The sequence below is a fragment of the Stenella coeruleoalba genome, assembly GCF_951394435.1.
Source record: "Stenella coeruleoalba genome assembly, chromosome: 9".
Taxonomy (NCBI): Eukaryota; Metazoa; Chordata; class Mammalia; order Artiodactyla; family Delphinidae; genus Stenella; species Stenella coeruleoalba.
In genome coordinates this window covers 9,883,358-9,904,444 of record NC_137155.1, presented here as the reverse complement: position 1 = coordinate 9,904,444, position 21,087 = coordinate 9,883,358, and the positions used below count along the sequence as shown (strand labels likewise).

Sequence of the window (21,087 nt, the reverse complement as noted above, 5' to 3'; positions counted from 1 at the left end):
CGCAAAGACATCTTAAAGGACCTTAACCCCTGCAAGTCCTGGCCCATTGCCAGGGAAGTAGCGATGGGGGAAGAGCCGGAAATGAGCAGGGATGGAAAACATGACTGCTGCAGAGAAAACCTTCTAGAACTCAGCTGTCAGTCTGCAGGAGGTAGGCCGTGCACAGGTGGGTTCAGTCCCAGAGTCATAGCTTGGGAGACAGGCCATTGTGACGGTGGTCTGGGGGCATTCAGGCCCGGGGGCAGTTTTAGCAGCCCTCTGGCTTCACTCAGTGACCAAGAAAATGTTTTTGAGCCTCTGGTATTTGCCATTGCAGTGCTGGTTCTGAAGGTGTTTGTGCTCCGGAAGATACCATGGTGTTTGGAAGAAGCCATCAAGGTCCGTTGACTCTGTGCCGGGTTTTGAGCAGACCTCAGTGTCCCGCCAGCTGTTCTTGTGTCTGCCTCAGTCCCCCATCCCCTCACCAAAGGCAGCAGAGCCAAGCACATTGTCACCAAGTGTCCAGCTCTTTACAGCTCCCTAATACACTGTCTGATGCCCTTTCCAGGCAGGAAGGCCCAGAGATGGGACCAGCTTTGGGTTCCTCAAGGCTGAAGCTGGTACAGGGAGTATCTCTGATGCTTAGCGGTGATGCATGAAAAGATGCAGAAGCCAAGAATCATACAGAGAGAGATGGATGGCTTACAGGTCAAGAAGAGCCTGAGACGGTCGCCGGAACGAAAAGACACCGTGAGACAATTATCAGGGGCACAAGTTTTATGCCAGGGCATCAAACTACCAGAAAGACCACAACAGAACCTTTCAGACTTGAAATGTTGCCTGGGCACTGCAATGAGGGTGTTATCCCATTTTTATATCCCTTTCATATAAAGGAATTAACTAGAAGCCTTTTTGAAGGGTTTTGTTGCACTATCTAAAATGTCTTTCCTGGGTAATGAGGTCTTTTTCTTTTTTTAATGTTATTGAAGTATCGTTGATTTACAATGCTGTGTAATTAGGTCTTTTATTTTCTTCACTTGGCAAACCATCCTGCTTCCCCTTCCATAAATCTGACGTGTGGACAAGAAATCCCTCTCCCAAACTTCCTGGCTAAATTTTTTGCCATTACGCAAACTGCTTTTGTTTAAAGAATCAGTTGAAAAGTACACCGTGAAGTCATTACATCCTACCTGCTGCTAAAACATGTTCCTACACAAAGTTTCATTAGAGAGATGGAAGAGGGAGAGAGAAAGGGAGAGAGAGACCTGCTAGTTCAGCTTCTGGGTGTGAAACATTCATCATATTCGCCCATACATTGACTCCATGACCTCAAGTCTTCTCTGCAGTTTGGTCTTTCTGTCCATCTTTCGGATCAGAGACCTACTCTAGATATTGGAAATGTGAACAATTAATCTCTTCGAACAAGCTTCAGATGATGTTTCAGGAATTTTCAGTAGGTTTGTACAGTTTATCCACTGGAATCAAACCAAATGATAACTTTCGATTTAATTCAGTTCAGCAAATCTGGACTGTGCCCTCGCCCGTAGCCAGGCACTGCGATACAGGAGTGCTGTCTGTAAGCAAAGCAGAAGTCTGCAGTTCTGTAACAGCAGGAAAGTGCAGGCTAGTCCAATGGTCAAGTCCACATTCTCATCCTTTTTTTTTTTTTTTTTTGTGGTACGCGGGTTTCACTGTTATGGCCTCTCCCATTGCGGAGCACAGGCTCTGGACGCACAGGCTCAGCGGCCATAGCTCACGGGCCCAGCCACTCCACGGCATGTGGGATCTTCCCAGACCGGGGCACGAACCCGCATCCCCTGCATCGGCAGGCGGACTCTCAACCACTGCGCCACGAGGGAAGCCCCACATTCTCGTCCTTTGATCAGGCCTGGATGTGTAGCCCTAGGATCCTCAGCCTGGAAAAGGGATCAGGCATGCCAGTCTCTGGATAAACATCCAGGTAGACTGACCTCCACTAGTCCCTGGGCAAAGCCTTTCAGCATCTTAGCAATTGCCCTATAGAGTAGGTACCATTATGATCCCATTGTGCAGATGAGTAAACTGAAGCCCAGGGATGGTAAGCAGCTTGCCCAAAGTCACACAGGTCAGAAGAGTTAAACCGAAGCAGCCTGACGTCAGAGCTTGCAACGTGGTCCTCTCCACTATACTGCTTTTCTTGGATTATTGGCAAACAACCCAAAGAGTAATGAATCAACAAACAGTAACCCTCTCAAGGGGAGAGTCAAGTCTTTGCTGGGCCTTTTAAACCAGGTGGGAAGATGTGCTGGAAATATGTGAAACTCCGTTGCCTTTGAACGCTCACTGCAATGTGCAAAGCCGAGATGGAAGTGAGATAAACCTTTGCCAGTAACATGGGTTGCTTTCAGCTTTCCTGCCGTGATGTCCCTCAGCATCGTTAGGAAAGCTCAGAGTGGCTGCAGTTGCTTTTATCTGAGGCAACTCAAGTTAATCTCCCGGATGTCTGCTGAGGTGTTGATGAGGATGCTTGAAGAGGGACATCTGCCCATTTCAGAGGTTCTCCCATGGTCCCAGAGTTGACTGGCTGTATGCTGTCCCCCTCCAATACCTGTGAGCAGATGCGTAAAGATGAAAACCACTTAGGTTTCCATCAGCGTGGGGAGGGCCAAACCAAGCATAGAACATTCAGAAAATGAAATACTTTGGAGTCTATTAAAATTAGATGATGAGGGCTTCCCTGGGGGCGCAGTGGTTGAGAGTCCGCCTGCCGATACAGGGGACATGGGTTCATGCCCCGGTCCGGGAAGATCCCACATGCCGCGGAGTGGCTGGGCCCGTGAGCCATGGCCTCTGAGCCTGCGCATCCGGAGCCTGTGCTCCGCAACGGGAGAGGCCACAACAGTGAGAGGCCCGCGTACCGCAAAATAAAATAAAATAAAAAAGTAAACTGTTTTTCTTTTGTTTTGCTTGAATTATCTGGATAGTTTCTCCAGTGATCCATCCGTAGGCTAAAGAAAAGGACTTTCTTTCCGTCTCCTAATTCCTACACATTTCCAACCAATGTTGACAACAAGCACAATCAGTTTCCCAGCAAGCAGTCGTTCAAGCTGGGTGAGACGGATAAGGAGATGTACAAGCACTGGAAGATGTTTTCTCGTGAGATTGTCAGGGCAATTCATCAACTGGGAAAGGCTTTCCATTCCCGTCGCTGCCTTTTAAGCTGTTGTTTGGATTTGAATTGTGCAGTCCCTGTATTATGTGCTCTGTACTAACACATCCCAGACCATAGTTCATCTCTCTGGAATATATTTTACTGTATGTACTGGACTGGCTATGAGCCATCCTGTCTGTGTTTATATAAAGCCAAACCACATTATCATGGCTTGCTCGCACAGCTATGAGAAAATATCAAGGGCCTACGAGTTGCCCACGTCAGCCTGTGAAACCAATATAATTTTGTCTTTCGAAATTCCATCTTATGCCTGACCCCATTCAAAGCAAATAAACAGTTCTCAGTGGGTGGTCTGCATTGCAGTCCCATGTGCTGAAAACAACCCCATCTGCCACCCTCCATCTGATCCCAGCCCCTGGTGGAGACAGAGGCAAGCCACGCTGATCCTAGCTTCAAAGTGCTGAGCAGGACACCAGACTCTGAGATCTCTTCCCCAGACCCTGCTTTCCTGACCGCTCAGGATTGGTGCAGGGTGGACATCCAAGCTGAGTTGGGACAATCACGGAATCATGCTGGAAATTTGGACCTAGGTCAGTGAAAGTCAAGTTGGTCTCTCTAGGGGCTTGAACTCCAGGCTGAGAGACATGAGCCGTGTTGGCAGTGAGAGAGAAGAAAGGAGCAGATGTGCACAGAGAAGAGCTAAGGGGAGACACTGGGTGAGGGAGGGTGAAGTCACCCCAGTACCTGACGCTCAACTGCATTCCTGCCCCTGCATTTCTTGAGACACTGCCAGGACCTTATAATGAATTCCCCCTTTGGCTTAAACTCGTGGAAGGTTACTTGAATCAAAATATTCCTAATTAGCACAAGGAGGTATTGGAAGCCAACATAAAATAATAATAGTTATCACCTGAAGGGTGCCGTTTTCCAGAAGAAGAAATGAAGCATAGGTGGTTAAGTCCCGGCACGAGGTCACACACCAGGCAGCCTGGCCCCTGGACCAGAGGATTAACCTCACTACTGTCCAGCTTCTCAAAATGGACACAAAGGAAAAGGCTTGGTCGGGCTTCTGGCAGACATGGGTCAGTTTCCCCAGTGTACCACTTGCCCAGGGCTAATTATTGACCCTAGACTCCTTGTGAAATGAAGAGGGCCATAGTCATAAAATAGAGCAGCAAGGATCAACGAGATAACATCATATGTGTTGGCCCAATTGGCATTCCATAAACGTTATTTCTAATCTGTTTCCCATTTTTCACTTGTAATGAACTACGGTGACTAGAACTGATGGAGCAGTGTGAAGGGTGGTGGTAACCAGCACCCTGTATTTTTATTGTCAGATATGATGCAGAGATGAATGTTCTTCATTATGTAACGAAGTATTCTTCTATTCCTTGTTTCCTACAAAGATTTTTTTTCTTCAGAAATGGACAGTGGATATTTTTTTTCTTGGTCCCCTTTTACCCCATTTTTAAAAATTTTTATTTTATATTTTATATTGGAGTACAGTTGACTTACAATGTTGTGTTACTGTCAGATATACAGCAAAGTGATTCAGATATACACACATATATATATAAAATCTTTTTCAAATTCTTTTCCTATATAGGTTATTACAGGGTACTGAGTAGAGTTCTCTGGGCTATACTGTAGGACCTTGTTGATTATCTATTTTATATGTACTAGTGTGTATCTGTTAATCCCAACCTCGTAATTTATCCCTCCCCCACCACCTTTCCCCTTTGGTAACCATAAGTTTGTTTTCTAAGTCTGTGAGTCTATTTATGTTTTGTAAATAAGTTCATTTGTGTCGTTTTTTTTAGATTTCTCATATAAGTGATATCATAGATGGTGAATATTTTCAAGTAACTTTTCAGCTTCTAACCAAAAAAAAAAAGAAAAGCCATATGATTTTTGTCTCTTGACATCGTTATTAATTTTAATAAGAGAATGCCTAATAGTAAATTGTCCTTAGTTTCCTAAAATCAAACATCCTGAATCATCTGGCGTTATTCAGGGAATGGACTGGTACTTTCTCTTGTGTTTTATTTATGATGTTTTTAATGTATAAGTGAGATGTCTTTAGTTTCCTTTCCTTTTTTCCAGATTCCATTTTGTGGTTATGGTAGCTCATAATGATGAAGTAAGAAGTTTTCTACCCTTTTCTGGTTTCTGGAGCTATTTAAATAGTAGGGGTGTTTTCTGTCCATGTATGGACTGTCCCAGCATCAATTTTGAACATAGTTCTTTTTCCTCAAAGTTTTCTAGTTTATACTATGGTCATTTGTCTATTTAAGTTCTTCTTCTTGAATAGATTTGAAGAATGTGTATCTTGCTGGAGAATTTACAATTTATTGAGGTAGTCCCTTTTTTAACATTGAGCTGAAAATAGTATTCTCATGTAATATTTTTATCTATTCCATTTCTGCAGACACTACTGCCTGCTGAGATTACCATTTCTCTTTACTAGGCCTTTCAGGGCTACCTCTGAGGGAGGTTCTTAGCAGGCACCTCTGTGTGGACGTTTGCTCTCTTCCCACTGTGGGTGGTCTCGCCGTCTCCACCACATGGCCACAGCCCCACATCATGTTAGGAGCATCAGTTGTGATGCCTCAGAGTCCATTAGCGTGGGTAAGCCTGCATGGAGTACGCAGGATTGTGGCCGCCATGTTGGGGACCCGTTGGTTATTGGGGTATCAGGAAAGAGCCCTGGGGGATGCAGCACCGATGGTGTACCCCGGCCTCAAGGACTGTAAAATGTTCAGCTGTTCCATGAGCCTCCCCGTCCACGGTGCCCCTTTAGCACCTTTACTAACGTTCTACTCGCCTCTGGTCTCCCCGGAGTCAATAATATTTACATGTTATTTCACGCAAAAAGAATCGACTCCTTCCAAAGTGGCAATTTGGAGTGCAGCTTATGATTACACTTATTACAGGATCTGATCATCTATTCATTTAAACCATTCTTATAGCAGTTACAGAGTACAAAGTCTTTTGAGTCTAAAAAGAGCCTCGTGAAAGGTCATGGCTTAGTTGGAAATTCCAACTGGGAGGATCTGAGAAAAGTCACAGCTAAGTCTATGCTTAGGTGAAAATCTAGTTAGATAGGAAGAGACAGGAGAGACCCCAATCATGGAGGTAGGCACCAGGGATGGGCAGAACACAGGGTGAGGGAACCAGCGTGCTAGACCAGGCAGACGGGAAACTGGTTGAGGAGCAGGACAACGATGGGGCCAAGCCCTCGGGAGCCGTGGCATGCAGCTAGGCAGATCACCAGCAAAACTGCCTGGAAGCAGTTTACCCCAACAAGGTTTTAAATCAGTGAAGGCGCTTACATCTGGAGGTGACCAGGTCTATGTGATCAGTTCCTCCCAGCAGAGCCCTTGTTCTTCATGTGTGACGACGTAGGCTCCACTTACCGATTACCACAGTGGGATTCCATGTACTTCTCCCCACTGACCGTGAGCATGACCACCATATGTGATTCATACTCAGGTCCCCCACCTCCCAGCATAGGGTCAGGCACACATTAGACCTTCAGGTGGTATCTGGAATGCCCGAATAGGTGAGGATGCATGGTCCAGAAAACTTTCCATATCCTTAGATTCAGACCCTCAGGTTCCTTGCTGACCGTTTGCACTATTTACGATAGCCAGGACATGGAAGCAACCTAAGTGTCCATTGACAGATGAATGGATAAAGAAGGTGTGGCACATAGATACAATGGAATAGTACTCAGCCATAAAAAGAAACGAAATTGAGTTATTTATAGTGAGGTAGATGGACCTAGAGTCTGTCATACAGAGTGAAGTAAGTCAGAAAGAAAGACAAATACCCTATGCTAACACATGTATGTGGAATCTTAAAAAAAAAAAAAGGTTCTGAAGAACGTAGGGGCAGGACAGGAATAAAGACGCAGATGTAGAGAATGGACTTGAGGACACGGGGAGGGGGAAGGGTAAGATGAGACAAAGCGAGAGAGTGGCATGGACATATGTACACTACCAAATGTAAAATAGATAGCTAGTGGGAAGCAGCCGCATAGCACAGGGAGCTCAGCTCGTGCTTTGTGACCACCTAGAGGGGTGGGATAGGGAGGGTGGGAGGGAGACACAGAGGGAGGGGATATGGGGATATATGTATACATATAGCTGATTCACTTTGTTATACAGCAGCAACTAACACAACAATGTAAAGCAATTATACTCCAATAAAGATGTTAAAAAAAAATGTGTCCAAAGAAAATAAATAAATAATTTTTTTTAAATGCTGACTGTTTGTCTAGGGTCCCAGAATTCCCCTCCACCAGCTCTTTTCATCACTTAGGTCCTTATACTCTCAGGTCTGAGAAAAGGATTGCAGCAAAATGATTCTATTTGGGTACTTGGGGGAGAGGAGGGTTCCTTAGTACATACCTAGTTCATAGGCATTGTTTATGGTAAAGAATAAGAAGAATGGATGCCTCCATTGTGTCATCAATTGGCAAACTTTTCAAGCAACTTAAAAGATGAGTACTATGAAGAAACATATCAGATAACAGTACAAATGAAAATATTTAACAGTGTAATTTCCCAGCTGCCCTTCAGTTGCTCTGCCTTGTCTGTGTTCCAGGTTCAGGTTTAGTGGTCGAATCCTAGGCCTGGCTCTGATCCATCAGTACCTTCTGGACGCTTTCTTCACAAGGCCCTTCTATAAGGCACTCCTGAGACTGTAAGTGTCCACCCGGCCCTGCCTGTGGGACCAGAGGCACTGGCCTCTCTGGCACCTCTGACCCTTTTGTCCCTGTTTTTCCCCTAATCATTCCTGTTAGGTTTATGGTGATTTACTTTTCTGAGTGCTTAGATATCACATAAACCTTTTAGTCCAATAAAAATGCATTTGGAGATTTTATGTAAGCATAAGAGAACATCATATAACAGATATAAATCAGTTTATATAAATATAGTAACATTACAAGCATTGCATGAAACTACTAAGTAGAATTGATCTGTCCTTGTATGTAAGTCATTATGCTGTGCACCTTAAACTTATACAGTGCCGTATGTCAATTATATGTCAATAAAACTGGAAGAAGAAAAAGAAAAAAAAAAGAATTGATCTGTCTATAATTTAGTTGTTTTCAAATGATACTCTTCTCCAACGGCCATGGAGAGCCCCTGAGTCAGTAATCATTTTGTGTTTATTATTGTAAACATTTTAAAATTTCCTTTTCCAATAAAAAAACTACTGAATGAACTAAAAAGATTCATCAGTATATTCAAAAGTATCCAATTGTTAGAATACGTCTGTGTCACTTTAGCCAGGAGTGACATAACCACATTTTGGCATGAGGTCTGAGCAGCTGTTTATTGAAACAATCCGTTTACCTTTCTCCCTTTGAATACACCCAGGCCCTGTGATTTGAGTGACCTGGAATATCTGGATGAGGAATTCCACCAGAGCTTGCAATGGATGAAAGACAACAACATCACAGACATCCTCGACCTCACATTCACAGTTAATGAAGAAGTTTTTGGCCAGGTTTGTGAGATGTGGGTCTTGGAAAAGACATTTGGGGTTTTACTGTGGAAAATTCACATACCATGAGATTTACCATCTTGACCACGTTGAAGGGTACAGTCCATTCAGTGTGGTGGAGCAGATTCACAGTGTTGTGTGGCCATCTCCAGAACTTCTTCATCTTGAAAAACTGAAGCTGTGCCCATTAGACAATAGCTCCCCATTTCTCCCTCTCCCCAGTCCCTGGCAACCATTCTACTTTTTCCTTCTCTGAATTTAGCTACTCTGAGTACCTCATATAAGTGGAATCATACAGTGTTTGTCTTTTCGCGACCAGTTTATTTCACTTGGCGTAATATCTTCAAGGTTCATCCACGTTATAGCACGTGACAGGATTGCCTCCTTTATTAGGGCTGAATAACATTCCATAGTATGTAAATACCATATTTTGTTTAGCCATTCATATGTTGATGGACGCTTGGGTGGCTTCCACCTTTTGGGTATCCTGGATAATGCTGGTATCAACACAGGTGTACAAATACCTGTTCAAGTCCCTGCTTTCAATTCTTTTGGATATATATACCCAGAAGAGGGATTGCAGGATCACGTAGTAATGGGATTTTGTATTTAAAAACAAGGACTGTCATTCATTTAAGATATAGTTCTTTGAGGACTATTCCCTTTATTAAAGGTACCCATGTCTTCTTTTTCTTGTTTTGACATGGATCTAGTTTATAGAGTTTTTTGAAAATCACATGTGATAATGGATCAGAAGGCATTTTTGTAAAGTGTGCCATACATCTTTAAGGTATTTCTCTTATCTGTGCAACTACAATAATACTTCTTTTATCACTAGCGTCCAGATACTTACTTCTCCAAAATGCATATACTTCAGTACTATTTAATAAGATAAGCTTCCCATTTCTTTTTCTACCCGTGTTTATATAACATTGAATTTTCTGGGTTACAGTTTTATCAGACCAACCACAGCCTGAGCAGATTTAGCAATTAAGGTTTTGAGAATATCATTTACGAGAGGTTCCATGACGTGTGTAATTTGTAATGGGATGTTGTGAGAATTAAGCTGGTTTACTTTATAAGTACGTTGCATGACTGTGGACAGCATGCTGAGTCCATGGGTGAGAGTTACCCACTGAACCTTGCAGACCTCCCATCACCCACAGCTTCAATCAAGTATCTTGGACAGGTCCTGGAAAATGTCACTGTTCTGGTGCATTGCCTGTGTGTAAACATACCTCTGAAGAATATTCTCTTCTATATTTGACAAAAAATTATTTCTTACAACTATATGTTGTAAATATGTTCAAGAATATATGATTCACTTAACTGTCTTCCTGTATACCAGAGGAACGTGTAAAATACACTATTCCTCTGCATAACTACTTTTTAGCCCATCCTTTACATTTGCCCTATAGTAGAGGGTAAATTTGTAAAATAAACACAATTATTTAGCAAAATATATTAAGACAAATGGGAACCCATCTTATTTCTTTTTTTTTTTTTTTTTTTTTTTTTTTTTTTTTGCGGTACGCGGGCCTCTCACTGTTGCGGCCTCTCCCGTTGCAGAGCACAGGCTCCAGACACGCAGGCTCAGCAGCCACGGCCCACGGGCCCAGCCGCTCCGCGGCATGTGGGATCCTCCCGGACCGGGGCACGAACCCATGTCCCCTGCATCGGCAGGCGGACTCTCAACCACTGCGCCACCAGGGAAGCCCGGGAACCCATCTTAAAAAAACTTTAGATCCCAAACCTAACGCGTTATGCTAAAATAAATTCCACGTGGGTGAAAAAGTTGAATGTTTAAAAAAACAACAAAAAGATGAAAATGACAGGATTTTCCTTTTTAATCTTGCAGTAAGGAATGCTCCTATAGATGTGACACAAACTGTCAGTCATAAAGGAAAAGATTGAGATAGTCAAGTAAAATTACTTTTTTAATACCACATGTCAAAAATACAACATAAAGTAAAAATGGCATAATATTTACTACATTGTAATGCATAAAACAGACAAAAGGCCATTTCTTTCAATATAGGAAGAGATTCTGCAGATCAGTAAGAAATGATCGGCAGCACAATAGAAAATTAGCAAAGAATATAAGTAGATAGTTCCCAGGGAAGGAAATACTCACCCTCATTCACTATTTTTTAAAATGTAAATTAAAGCCTTGTGAAATACCATTTTCCCTCATGAGAATGTCAAGAATCAGAAAGCTTAGCAGTATTCTATTTTGGAGATGGTGTAGAGAAACAGGCACTCTATACAGGAGTGTGGGTGGGAATAAGCAGAAGTTTGCTTCATCCTCTGTGAAAGGCACCTTTGTGATATCTATCCTCATTCTAAATGCACCTGCCTTTGACTCAGCATCTACATCTAGAAATTTGCCCTACAGACATATTCACATCCAATTGAAATGACTAATGGGTTCGGATCTTCACTGCAGCATTGTTGATCATTGCAAAAGATCCGAACCAATCTAAACGTTCAGCAGTAGAGCATTGGTGAAATAAATGACGATTCACTCACACAGTGGAATAGTGGACTAGTGGGATGTGTGGTCTGACACCCCAGCCCATCCATTTACATATAAATCATAAACAATAAACCGAGTAGTATAACAACAAGAAAGAAAGAATAAGACAGGTCTAAATTGGTATGAAACAATTGTCAAGGTGTATTTTTAATTGAAAAAGTATGATGATGAACAGTGTGTATAATATGCTACCGTTTATGGGAAAAGAGATGATCTATACGTATTCCCTAGTGTATACACTGATACATGTATACATCCCTAGTGTATACATCCCCCTTCCCTGGAAGGGAAGGAAGGGTGATTTTCTCCAAGTAGAGAGATTGTATGGCTAGGCGATGAGGTGGGAGAGAAACTTGCTTTTCACTGTATGGCCATTTACAGCACTTAAATTTTATTCCATGGACACAGGAAGAAATCAAGTAAACTACAAATGACTAAATACATAAATTAGAGGGAAAAAAATAACATTGAAAACAAAAAGAGCAATTTTTCAGGTGTATATAGCGTAGGAGTTGAACACCTCAGAGAAAGTTCAAAATGTTCCCAGTGATAAAAATCAGGATGTGTTATAGAACTAGAATAATATCTATCTGTATAAAGCTTAAACGATCCTGTTTCTTTTCAAATGAGGTCACCAAGAATGATGATTTTGGTTTTAGAAGATCGAGTCTCAGCCCTTCTTTTGGCAAGTTATGAAGAGCAGACAGACAGATGCAGCTGAAAGACACCATAGGCTTTTCCTGGGTGTGTTAGTTAAGATTAGGTTCAGCTGCTAATGAAGAAACCCAATGACCCTGCGGAAACTAACAGTATATTTTTCTCTTACATAAAAGTGTGGAGGCAGGCAACCCAAGGCTGCAATCCCTACAGTGGCCACCTGCACTCATGACCCAGATGCATACAGTGCCCCAACCATCACGTCCGTGTCTGAAGTAGCAGGACATAGGGGCATAGCCCCTCCCTTTAAGGAGGCCCCCTGAAAGTGCCGTACAACACCCCCGCTTATACCTAATTGGCCAAAATTTAATTACATCACACACTTAGTGTCAGGAAATAGTCTTTAACTGGGCAGCTAAAATCCAGAGGCTCCAAAGAACATGGATCTTGGGTGGCAATTAATGTTATAATTGACAAGTATTTCATATTTACCTTAGTCACCCAAGTGATAGAAGAAAATGTAATCAGCAGACTTCTGTGAACTGTTTTGTTTAAGTACCTTGTCCATGAGTGCCAAATATATACATATATTTTTCAATCAGTAACTGAGTACAGTTATGCCTCGTTTTTCTTACAGCATTGAGCAGCAAGGTGAACCCCTTAAGCAAATTTAAGATAACTGATGCTAACCCCTTTCAAACACCAACACTTTTTTTTTTTAACATCTTTATTGGAGTATAATTGCTTTACAATGGTGTGTTAGTTTCTGCTTTATAACAAAGTGAATCAGTTATACATATACATATGTTCCCATATCTCTTCCCTCTTGCATCTCCTTCCCTCCCACCCTCCATATCCCACCCCTCTAAGTGGTCACAAAGCACCGAGCTGATCTCCCCATGCTATGCGGCTGCTTCCCACTAGCTATCTATTTTACGTTTGGTAGTGTATATATGTCCATGCCACTCTCTCACTTTGTCACAGCTTACCCTTCCCCCTCCCCGTGTCCTCAAGTCCATTCCCTGGTAGGTCTGTGTCTTTATTCCTGTCTTAGCCCTGGGTTCTTCATGACATTTTTTTTCTTAAATTCCATATATATGTGTTAGCATATGGTATTTGTCTTTCTCTTTCTGACTTACTTCACTCTGTTTGACAGACTCTAGGTCCATCCACCTCACTACAAATAACTCAATTTCGTTTCTTTTTATGGCTGAGTAATATTCCATTGTATATATGTGCCACATTTTCTTTATCCATTCATCTGATGATGGACACTTAGGTTGTTTCCATCTCCTGGCTATTGTAAATAGAGCTGCAATGAACATTGTGGTACATGACTCTTTTTGAATTATGGTTTTCTCAGGGTATATGCCCAGTAGTGGGATTGCTGGGTCATATGGTAGTTCTATTTGTAGTTTTTTAAGGAACCTCCATACTGTTCTCCGTAGTGGCTGTACCAATTCACATTCCCACCAGCAGTGCAAGAGTGTTCCTTTTTCTCCACACCCTCTCCAACATTTATTGTTCCTAGATTTTTTGATGATGGCCATTCTGACTGGTGTGAGGTGATACCTCATTGTAGTTTTGATTTGCATTTCTCTAATGATTAATGATGTTGAGCATTCTTTCATGTGTTTGTTGGCAATCTGTATATCTTCTTTGGAGAAATGTCTATTTAGGTCTTCTGCCCATTTTTGGATTGGGTTGTTTGTTTTTTTTGTTATTGAGCTGCATGAGCTGCTTGTAAATTTTGGAGATTAATCCTTTGTCATTTGCTTCATTTGCAAATATTTTCTCCCATTCTGATGGTTGTCTTTTGGTCTTGTTTATGGTCTCCTTTGCTGTGGAAAAGCTTTTAAGTTTCATTAGGTCCCATTTGTTTATTTTTGTTTTTATTTCCATTTCTCTAGGAGGTGGGTCAAAAAGGACCTTGTTGTGATTTATGTCATAGAGTGTTCTGCCTATGTTTTCTTCTAAGAGTTTGATAGTTTCTGGCCTTACATTTAGGTCTTTAATCCATTTTGAGCTTATTTTTGTGTATGGTGTTAGGGAGTGATCTAATCTCATACTTTTACATATACCTGTCCAGTTTTCCCAGCACCACTTATTGAAGAGGCTGTCCTTTCTCCACTGTACTTTCTTGCCTCCTTTATCAAAGATAAGGTGACCATATGTGCATGGGGTTATCTCTGGGCTTTCTATCCTGTTCCATTAATCTATATTTCTGTTTTTGTGCCAGTACCATACTGTCCTGATTACTGTAGCTTTGTAGTATAGTCTGAAGTCAGGGAGCCTGATTCCTCCTGCTCCATTTTTCATTCTTAAGATTGCTTTGGCTATTCAGGGTCTTTTGTGTTTCCATACAAATTGTGAAATTTTTTGTTCTACTTCTGTGAAAAATGCCATTGGTAGTTTGATAGGGATTGCATTGAATCTGTAGATTGCTTTGGGTGGTAGAGTCATTTTCACAATGTTGATTCTTCCAATCCAAGAACATGGTATATCACTCCATCTATTTGTATCATCTTTAATTTCTTTCATCAGTGTCTTATTATTTTCTGCATACAGGTCTTTTGTCTCCTTAGGTAGGTTTATTCCTAGATATTTTATTCGTTTTGTTGCAGTGGTAAATGGGAGTGTTTTCTTGATTTCACTTTCAGATTTTTCATCATTAGTGTATAGGAATGCCAGAGATTTCTGTGCATTAATTTTGTATCCTGCTACTTTACCAAATTCATTGATTAGCTCTAGTAGTTTTCTGGTGGCATCTTTAGGATTCTCTATGTATAGTATCATGTCATCTGCAAACAGTGACAGCTTTACTTCTCCTTTTCCAATTTGGATTCCTTTTATTTCCTTTTCTTCTCTGATTGCTGTGGCTAAAACTTCCAAAACTATGTTGAATAAGAGTGGTGAGAGTGGGCAACCTTGTCTTGTTCCTGATCTTAGTGGAAATGCTTTCAGTTTTTCACCATTGAGGACGATGTTGGCTGTGAGTTTGTCATATATGGCCTTTATTATGTTGAGGAAAGTTCCCTCTATGCCTACTTTCTGCAGTGTTTTTATTATAAATGGGTGTTGAATTTTGTCAAAAGCTTTATCTGCATCTATTGAAATGATCGTATGGTTTTTCTCCTTCAGTTTGTTAATATGGTGTATCACGTTGACTGATTTGCATATATTGAAGAATCCTTGCATTCCTGGAATAAACACCACTTGCTCATGGTGTATGATCCTTTTAATGTGCTGTTGGATTCTGTTTGCTAGTATTTTGTTGAGGATTTTTACATCTATGTTCATCAGTGATATTGGCCTGTAGTTTTCTTTCTTTGTGACATCCTTGTCTGGTTTTTGTATCAGGGTGATGGTGGCCTTGTAGAATGAGTTTGGGAGTGTTCCTCCCTCTGCTATATTTTGGAAGAGGTTGAGAAGTATAGGTGTTAGCTCTTCTCTAAATTTTTGATAGAATTCGCCTGTGAAGCCATCTGGTCCTGGGCTTTTGTTTGTTGGAAGATTTTTAATCACAGTTTCAATTTCAGTTCCTGTGATTGGTCTGTTCATATTTTCTATTTTTTCCTGATTCAGTCTTGGCTGGTTGTGCATTTCTAAGAATTTGTCCATTTCTTCCAGGTTGTCCATTTTATTGGCATAGAGTTGCTTGTAGTAATCTCTCATGATCTTTTGTATTTCTGCAGTGTCAGTTGTTACCTCTCCTTTTTCATTTCTAATTCTATTGATTTGAGTCTTCTCCCTTTTTTTCTTGATGAGTCTGGCTAATGGTTTATCAATTTTGTTTATCTGCTCAAAGAACCAGCTTTTAGTTTTATTGATCTTTGCTATCGTTTCCTTCATTTCTTTTTCATTTATTTCTGATGTGATATTTATGACTTCTTTCCTTCTGCTAACTTTGGGGTTTTTTTGTTCTTCTTTCTCTAATTGCTTTAGGTGCAAGGTTAGGTTGTTTATTTGAGATGTTTCCTGTTTCTTAAGGTAGGATTGTATTGCTATAAACTTCCCTCTTAGAACCGCTTTTGCTGCTTCCCATAGGTTTTGGGTCATCATGTCTCCATTGTCATTTGTTTCTAGGTATTTTTTTGATTTCCTCTTTGATTTCTTCAGTGATCACTTCGTTATTACGTAGTGTATTGTTTAGCCTCCATGTGTTTGTATTTTTTACAAATATTTTCCTGTAATTGATATCTAGTCTCATAGCACTGTGGTCGGAAAAGATACTTGATACAATTTCAATTTTCTTAAATTTACCAAGGCTTGATTTGTGACCCAAGATATCATCTATCCTGGAGAATGTTCCATGAGCACTTGAGAAAAATGTGTATTCTGTTGTTTTTGGATGGAATGTCCTATAAATATCAATTAATTCCATCTTGTTTAATGTATCATTTAAAGCTTGTGTTTCCTTATTTATTTTCATTTTGGATGATCTGTCCATTGGTGAAAGTGGGATGTTAAAGTCCCCTACTATGAATGTGTTACTGTCAATTTCCCCTTTTATGGCTGTTAGTATTTGCCTTATGTATTGAGGTGCTCCTATGTTGGGTGCATAAATATTTACAATTGTTATATCTTCTTCTTGGATCGATCCCTTGATCACGATGTAGTGTCCTTCTTTGTCTGTTGTAATGTCTTTATTTTAAAGTCTATTTTGTCTGATATGAGAATTGCTACTCCAACTTTCTTTTGGTTTACACTTGCATGGAATATCTTTTTCCATCCCCTTACTTTCAGTCTGTATGTGTCTCTAGGTCTGAAGTGGGTCTCTTGTAGACAGCATATATATGAGTCTTGTTTTTGTATCCATTCAACCAGTCTGTGTCTTTTGGTGGGAGCATTTAATCCATTTACATTCAAGGTAATTATCGATATATATGTTCCTATTCCCATTTTCTTAATTGTTTTGGGTTTGTTATTGTAGGTCTTTCCCTTCTCTTGTGTTTCTTGTCTAGAGAAGTTCCTTTAGCATTTGTTGTAAAGCTGGTTTGGTGGTGCTGAACTCTCTCAGCTTTTGCTTGTCTGTAAAGGTTTTAATTTCTCCATCAAATCTGAATGAGATCCTTGCTGGGTAGAGTAATCCTGGTTGTAGGTTTTTCTCCTTCATCACTTTAAATATGTCCTGCCAGTCCCTTCTGGCTTGCAGAGTTTCTGCTGAAAGATCAGCTGTTAACCTTATGGGGATTCCCTGTGTGTTATTTGTTGTTTTTCCCTTGCTGCTTTTAATATGTTTTCTTTATATTTAAGTTTTGACAGTTTGATTAATATGTGTCTTGGCATGTTTCTCCTTGGATTTATCCTGTATGGGACTCTCTGTGCTTCCTGGACTTGATTAACTATTTCCTTTCCCATATTAGGGAAGTTTTCAACTATAATCTCTTCAAATATTTTCTCAGTCCCTTTCTTTTTCTCTTCTTCTTCTGGAACCCCTATAATTCGAATGTTGGTGCGTTTAATGTTGTCCCAGATGTCTCTGAGTCTGTCCTCAGTTCTTTTCATTCTTTTTTCTTTATTCTGCTCTGCAGTAGTTATTTCCACTATTTTATCTTCCAGGTCACTTATCCGTTCTTCTGCCTCAGTTATTCTGCTATTGATCCCATCTAGAGTATTTTTAATTTCATTTATTGTGTTGTTCATCATTGCTTATTTCATCTTTAGTTCTTCTAGGTCCTTGTTAAATGTTTCTTGCATTTTCTCTATTCTGTTTCCAAGATTTTGGATCATCTTTACTATCATTATTCTGAATTCTTTTTCAGGTAGACTGCCTATTTCCTCTTCATTTTTTAGGTCTGGTGGGTTTTTATCTTGCTGCTTCATCTGCTGTGTGTTTCTCTGTCTTCTCATTTTGCTTATCTTACTGTGTTTGGGGTCTCCTTTTTGCACGCTGCAGGTTCGTAGTTCCCGTTGTTTTTGGTGTCTGTCCCCAGTGGCTAAAGTTGGTTCAGTGGGTTGTGTAGGCTTCCTGGTGGAGGGGACTGGTGCCTGTGTTCTGGTGGATGAGGCTGGATCTTGTCTTTCTGGTGGGCATGTCCACGTCTGGTGGTGTGTTTTGGGGTGTCTGTGGACTTATTATGATTTTAGGCAGCCTCTCTGCTAATGGGTGGGGTTGTGTTCCTGTCTTGCTAGTTGTTTGGCATAGGGTGTCCAGCACTGTAGCTTGCTGGTCGTTGAGTGAAGCTGGGTGCTGGTGTTGAGATGGAGATCTCTGGGAGATTTTTGCCATTTGATATTACGTGGAGCTGGGAGGTCTCCTGTGGACCAGTGTCCTGAAGTTGGCTCTCCCACCTCAGAGGCACAGCACTGACTCCTGGCTGCAGCACCAAGAGCCTTTCACCCACACGGCTCAGAATAAAAGGGAGAAATATTAGAAAGGAAAGAAAGAAAGGAAGGAAGGAAGAATGGATGGATGGAAGGAAGGAAGGAAGAAAGAAAATAAAGTAAGATAAAGTAAAATAAAGTTATTAAAATAAAAAATAATTATTAAGAAAAAAAATTTTTTTAAGAAAAAAAACGGACAGATAGAACCCTAGTACAAATGGTGAAAGCAAAGCTATACAGACAAAATCTCACACAGAAGCATACACATACACACTCACGAAAAGAGGAAAAGGGGAAAAAATCATAAATCTTGCTCTCAAAGTCCACCTCCTCAATTTGGGATGATTCCTAGTCTATTCAGGTATTCCACACATGCAGGTACATCAAGTTGATTGTGGAGCTTTAATCCGCTGCTTCTGAGGCAGCTGGGAGATATTTCCCTTTCTCTTCTTTGTTCTCACAGCTCCCAGTGGCTCAGCTTTGGATCTGGCCCCGCCTCTGCATGTAGGTCGCCGGAGGGCATCTGTTCTTCGCTCAGACAGGACGGGGTTAAAGGAGCCGCTGATTCGGGGGCTCTGGCGCACTCAGGCCGCGGGGAGGGAGGGGGACGGATGTGGGGCGGGCCTGCGGCGGCAGAGGGCAGCGTCACGCTGCACCAGCCTAAGGCGCGCCGTGCGTTCTCCCGGAGGAGTTGACCCTGGATCCCGGGACCCTGGCAGTGGCGGGCTGCACAGGCTCCCCGGAAGGGGGGTGTGGAGAGTGACCTGTGCTCCTACACGGGCTTCTTGGTGGCGGCAGCAGCAGCCTTAGCGTCTCATGCCCGTCTCCGGGGTCCGCGCTTTTAGCCGCGGCTCGCGCTCGTCTCTGGAGCTCCTTTAAGCAGCCCTCTTAATCCCCTCTCCTCGAGCACCAGGAAACAAAAGGGGAAGAAAAAGTCACTTGCCTCTTCGGCAGGTCCAGACTTTTCCCCGGACTCCCTCCCGGCTAGCCGTGGTGCACCAACCCCCTGCAGGCTGTGTTCACGCCGCCAACCCCAGCCCTCTCCCTGCGCTCCGACCGAAGCCCGAGCCTCAGCTCCCAGCCCCGCCCGCCCCGGCGGGTGAGCAGACAAGCCTCTCGGGCTGGTGAGTGCTGGTCGGCCCCGATCCTCTGTGCGGGAGTCTCTCCCCTTTGTCCTCCGCACCCCTGTTGCTGCGCTCTCCGCCGCGGCTCCGAAGCTTCCCCCCTCCGCCACCCGCAGTCTCCGCCCGCGAAGGGACTCCTAGTGTGTGGAAACGTTTCCTCCTTCACAGCTCCCTCCCACTGGTGCAGGTCCCGTCCCTATCCTTTTGTCTCTGTTTATTCTTTTTTCCTTTGCCGACCCAGGTGCGTGCGGGGTTTCTTGCCTTTTGGGAGGTCTGAGGTCTTCTGCCAGCATTCAGTAGGTGTTCTGTAGGAGTTGTTCCACGTGTAGATGTATTTCTGGTGTATCTGTGGGGAGGAAGGTGATCTCCACGTCTTACTCTTCCGCCATCTTCCTAATTTAACACACCAACTCTTTTTAAAAAAAATGTCTAATATGTTATGTGCCTTCTTGCCTTTCAAAACAATAAAGCGCAGATCATCACTTTTCTTGTTAGCTTGTCCTAACAAACATGCATCTTCATACTACGTGGCAACTTCAATCTCTGTTTCCTTTCTCAAGGTCAGGCTGTCACTCTTCAGCCACTCTTATACCTGGCTGCAAAAGTATCCTCCCACCCTCCACTGTTTTCCTGCCAATGATCTGCTGTGGTTGGGGAAGAATTTGGCTGTTAAGAATTTGATCTAATTGGGATTTGGGGCAATCAAGTATGTGACTATAGGATAAGGACATTCCAGTCCATTTAGGGACAACCAGGGGCATTTTTCTTTTATTTCCATTAAGCCTCTTGAGCTAAAGAAACACATTTTCTCTTTATAAAACAAAAATGCTTCTAAGGTACTGAAGTATCTGCTTAGAACAACCAGAACCTTTCTAGTAACTTCCAGGAAAGGAAAAAGAAGCAAGAAAGTAATGATGCCAAATGCTTGTGAAGACGACTTTTTGCAAAGAGTTCATCCTCCTAAAATCGATCTGTCTCACTGTAAGATAAGCTGAGTCAACAAGCATCATGATCTTTGTTTCCCCTCAAGGTAACGGAGAGGGAGTTAAAGTCTGGAGGAGCGAACACCCAAGTGACAGAAAAGAACAAGAAAGAGTACATCGAGAGGATGGTGAGGTGGCGGGTGGAGCGCGGAGCGGTGCAGCAGACCGAGGCCCTGGTCCGGGGCTTCTACGAGGTGAGACCCAGGCTCGGCAGGCACGCCAAGCCTTCACCCCCGACACAGCTTGTTAGGAGAAGGGAGAGGACAAGCAAGGCAGGAAGAGGGCTCAGCTCTACTCACCAGCGTGCAAAGAGGGCCTCCTGGGGGTAGAGGGTGAGGGGTCAGAGTTCTCTGGGAAACCCAGCTCTCGTGGTCTCACAAAACTGGCGTTGGTGTGGCCCTGCTGTGCCACCTGTGAAAACACATGACACGTCCTGCCAAGACATGTGCGTGTTGCATCTCCTTTCACTCAGTGAAATAAAAATGAGTGAAATGAAGTGGAGGGCCTCGTCCGCTCTCGCTTGATTTTTATTTTCTTACACAGGCAGACCTCGGAGATACTGCAGGTTTAGTTCCAGACCATGGCAGTAAAGCCGATGTCACAATAAAGCGTCACGTGAATTGTTCGGTTTCCTAGTGCTTATAAGAGTTATGTTTACACTGTACTGTAGTGTACTAAGTGTACAATAGCATTATGTCTAGAAAAAACAATGTACATAACTTATTGAAAAAATACTTTATTACTGAAAAAACTAACCATCATCTGATGATGCAGCGTTGCCCCAAACCTTCAATTTGTAAAAAAAAGCAGTAT

The 21,087-nt window shown here is 42.3% G+C and overlaps 1 protein-coding gene across 1 annotated transcript in view; it reads left to right on the top strand.

Moving 5' to 3' along the window:
• HECW1 (HECT, C2 and WW domain containing E3 ubiquitin protein ligase 1) overlaps window positions 1-21,087 on the top strand; it is a 447,453-nt gene that overhangs the window by 415,882 nt on the left and 10,484 nt on the right. Inside the window, exons 23-25 of the mRNA XM_079931428.1 lie at window positions 7,742-7,840; window positions 8,521-8,650; window positions 20,322-20,468. Coding sequence (XP_079787554.1) covers window positions 7,742-7,840; window positions 8,521-8,650; window positions 20,322-20,468 — 376 coding nt within the window. The remainder of the gene's footprint in view (window positions 1-7,741; window positions 7,841-8,520; window positions 8,651-20,321; window positions 20,469-21,087) is intronic.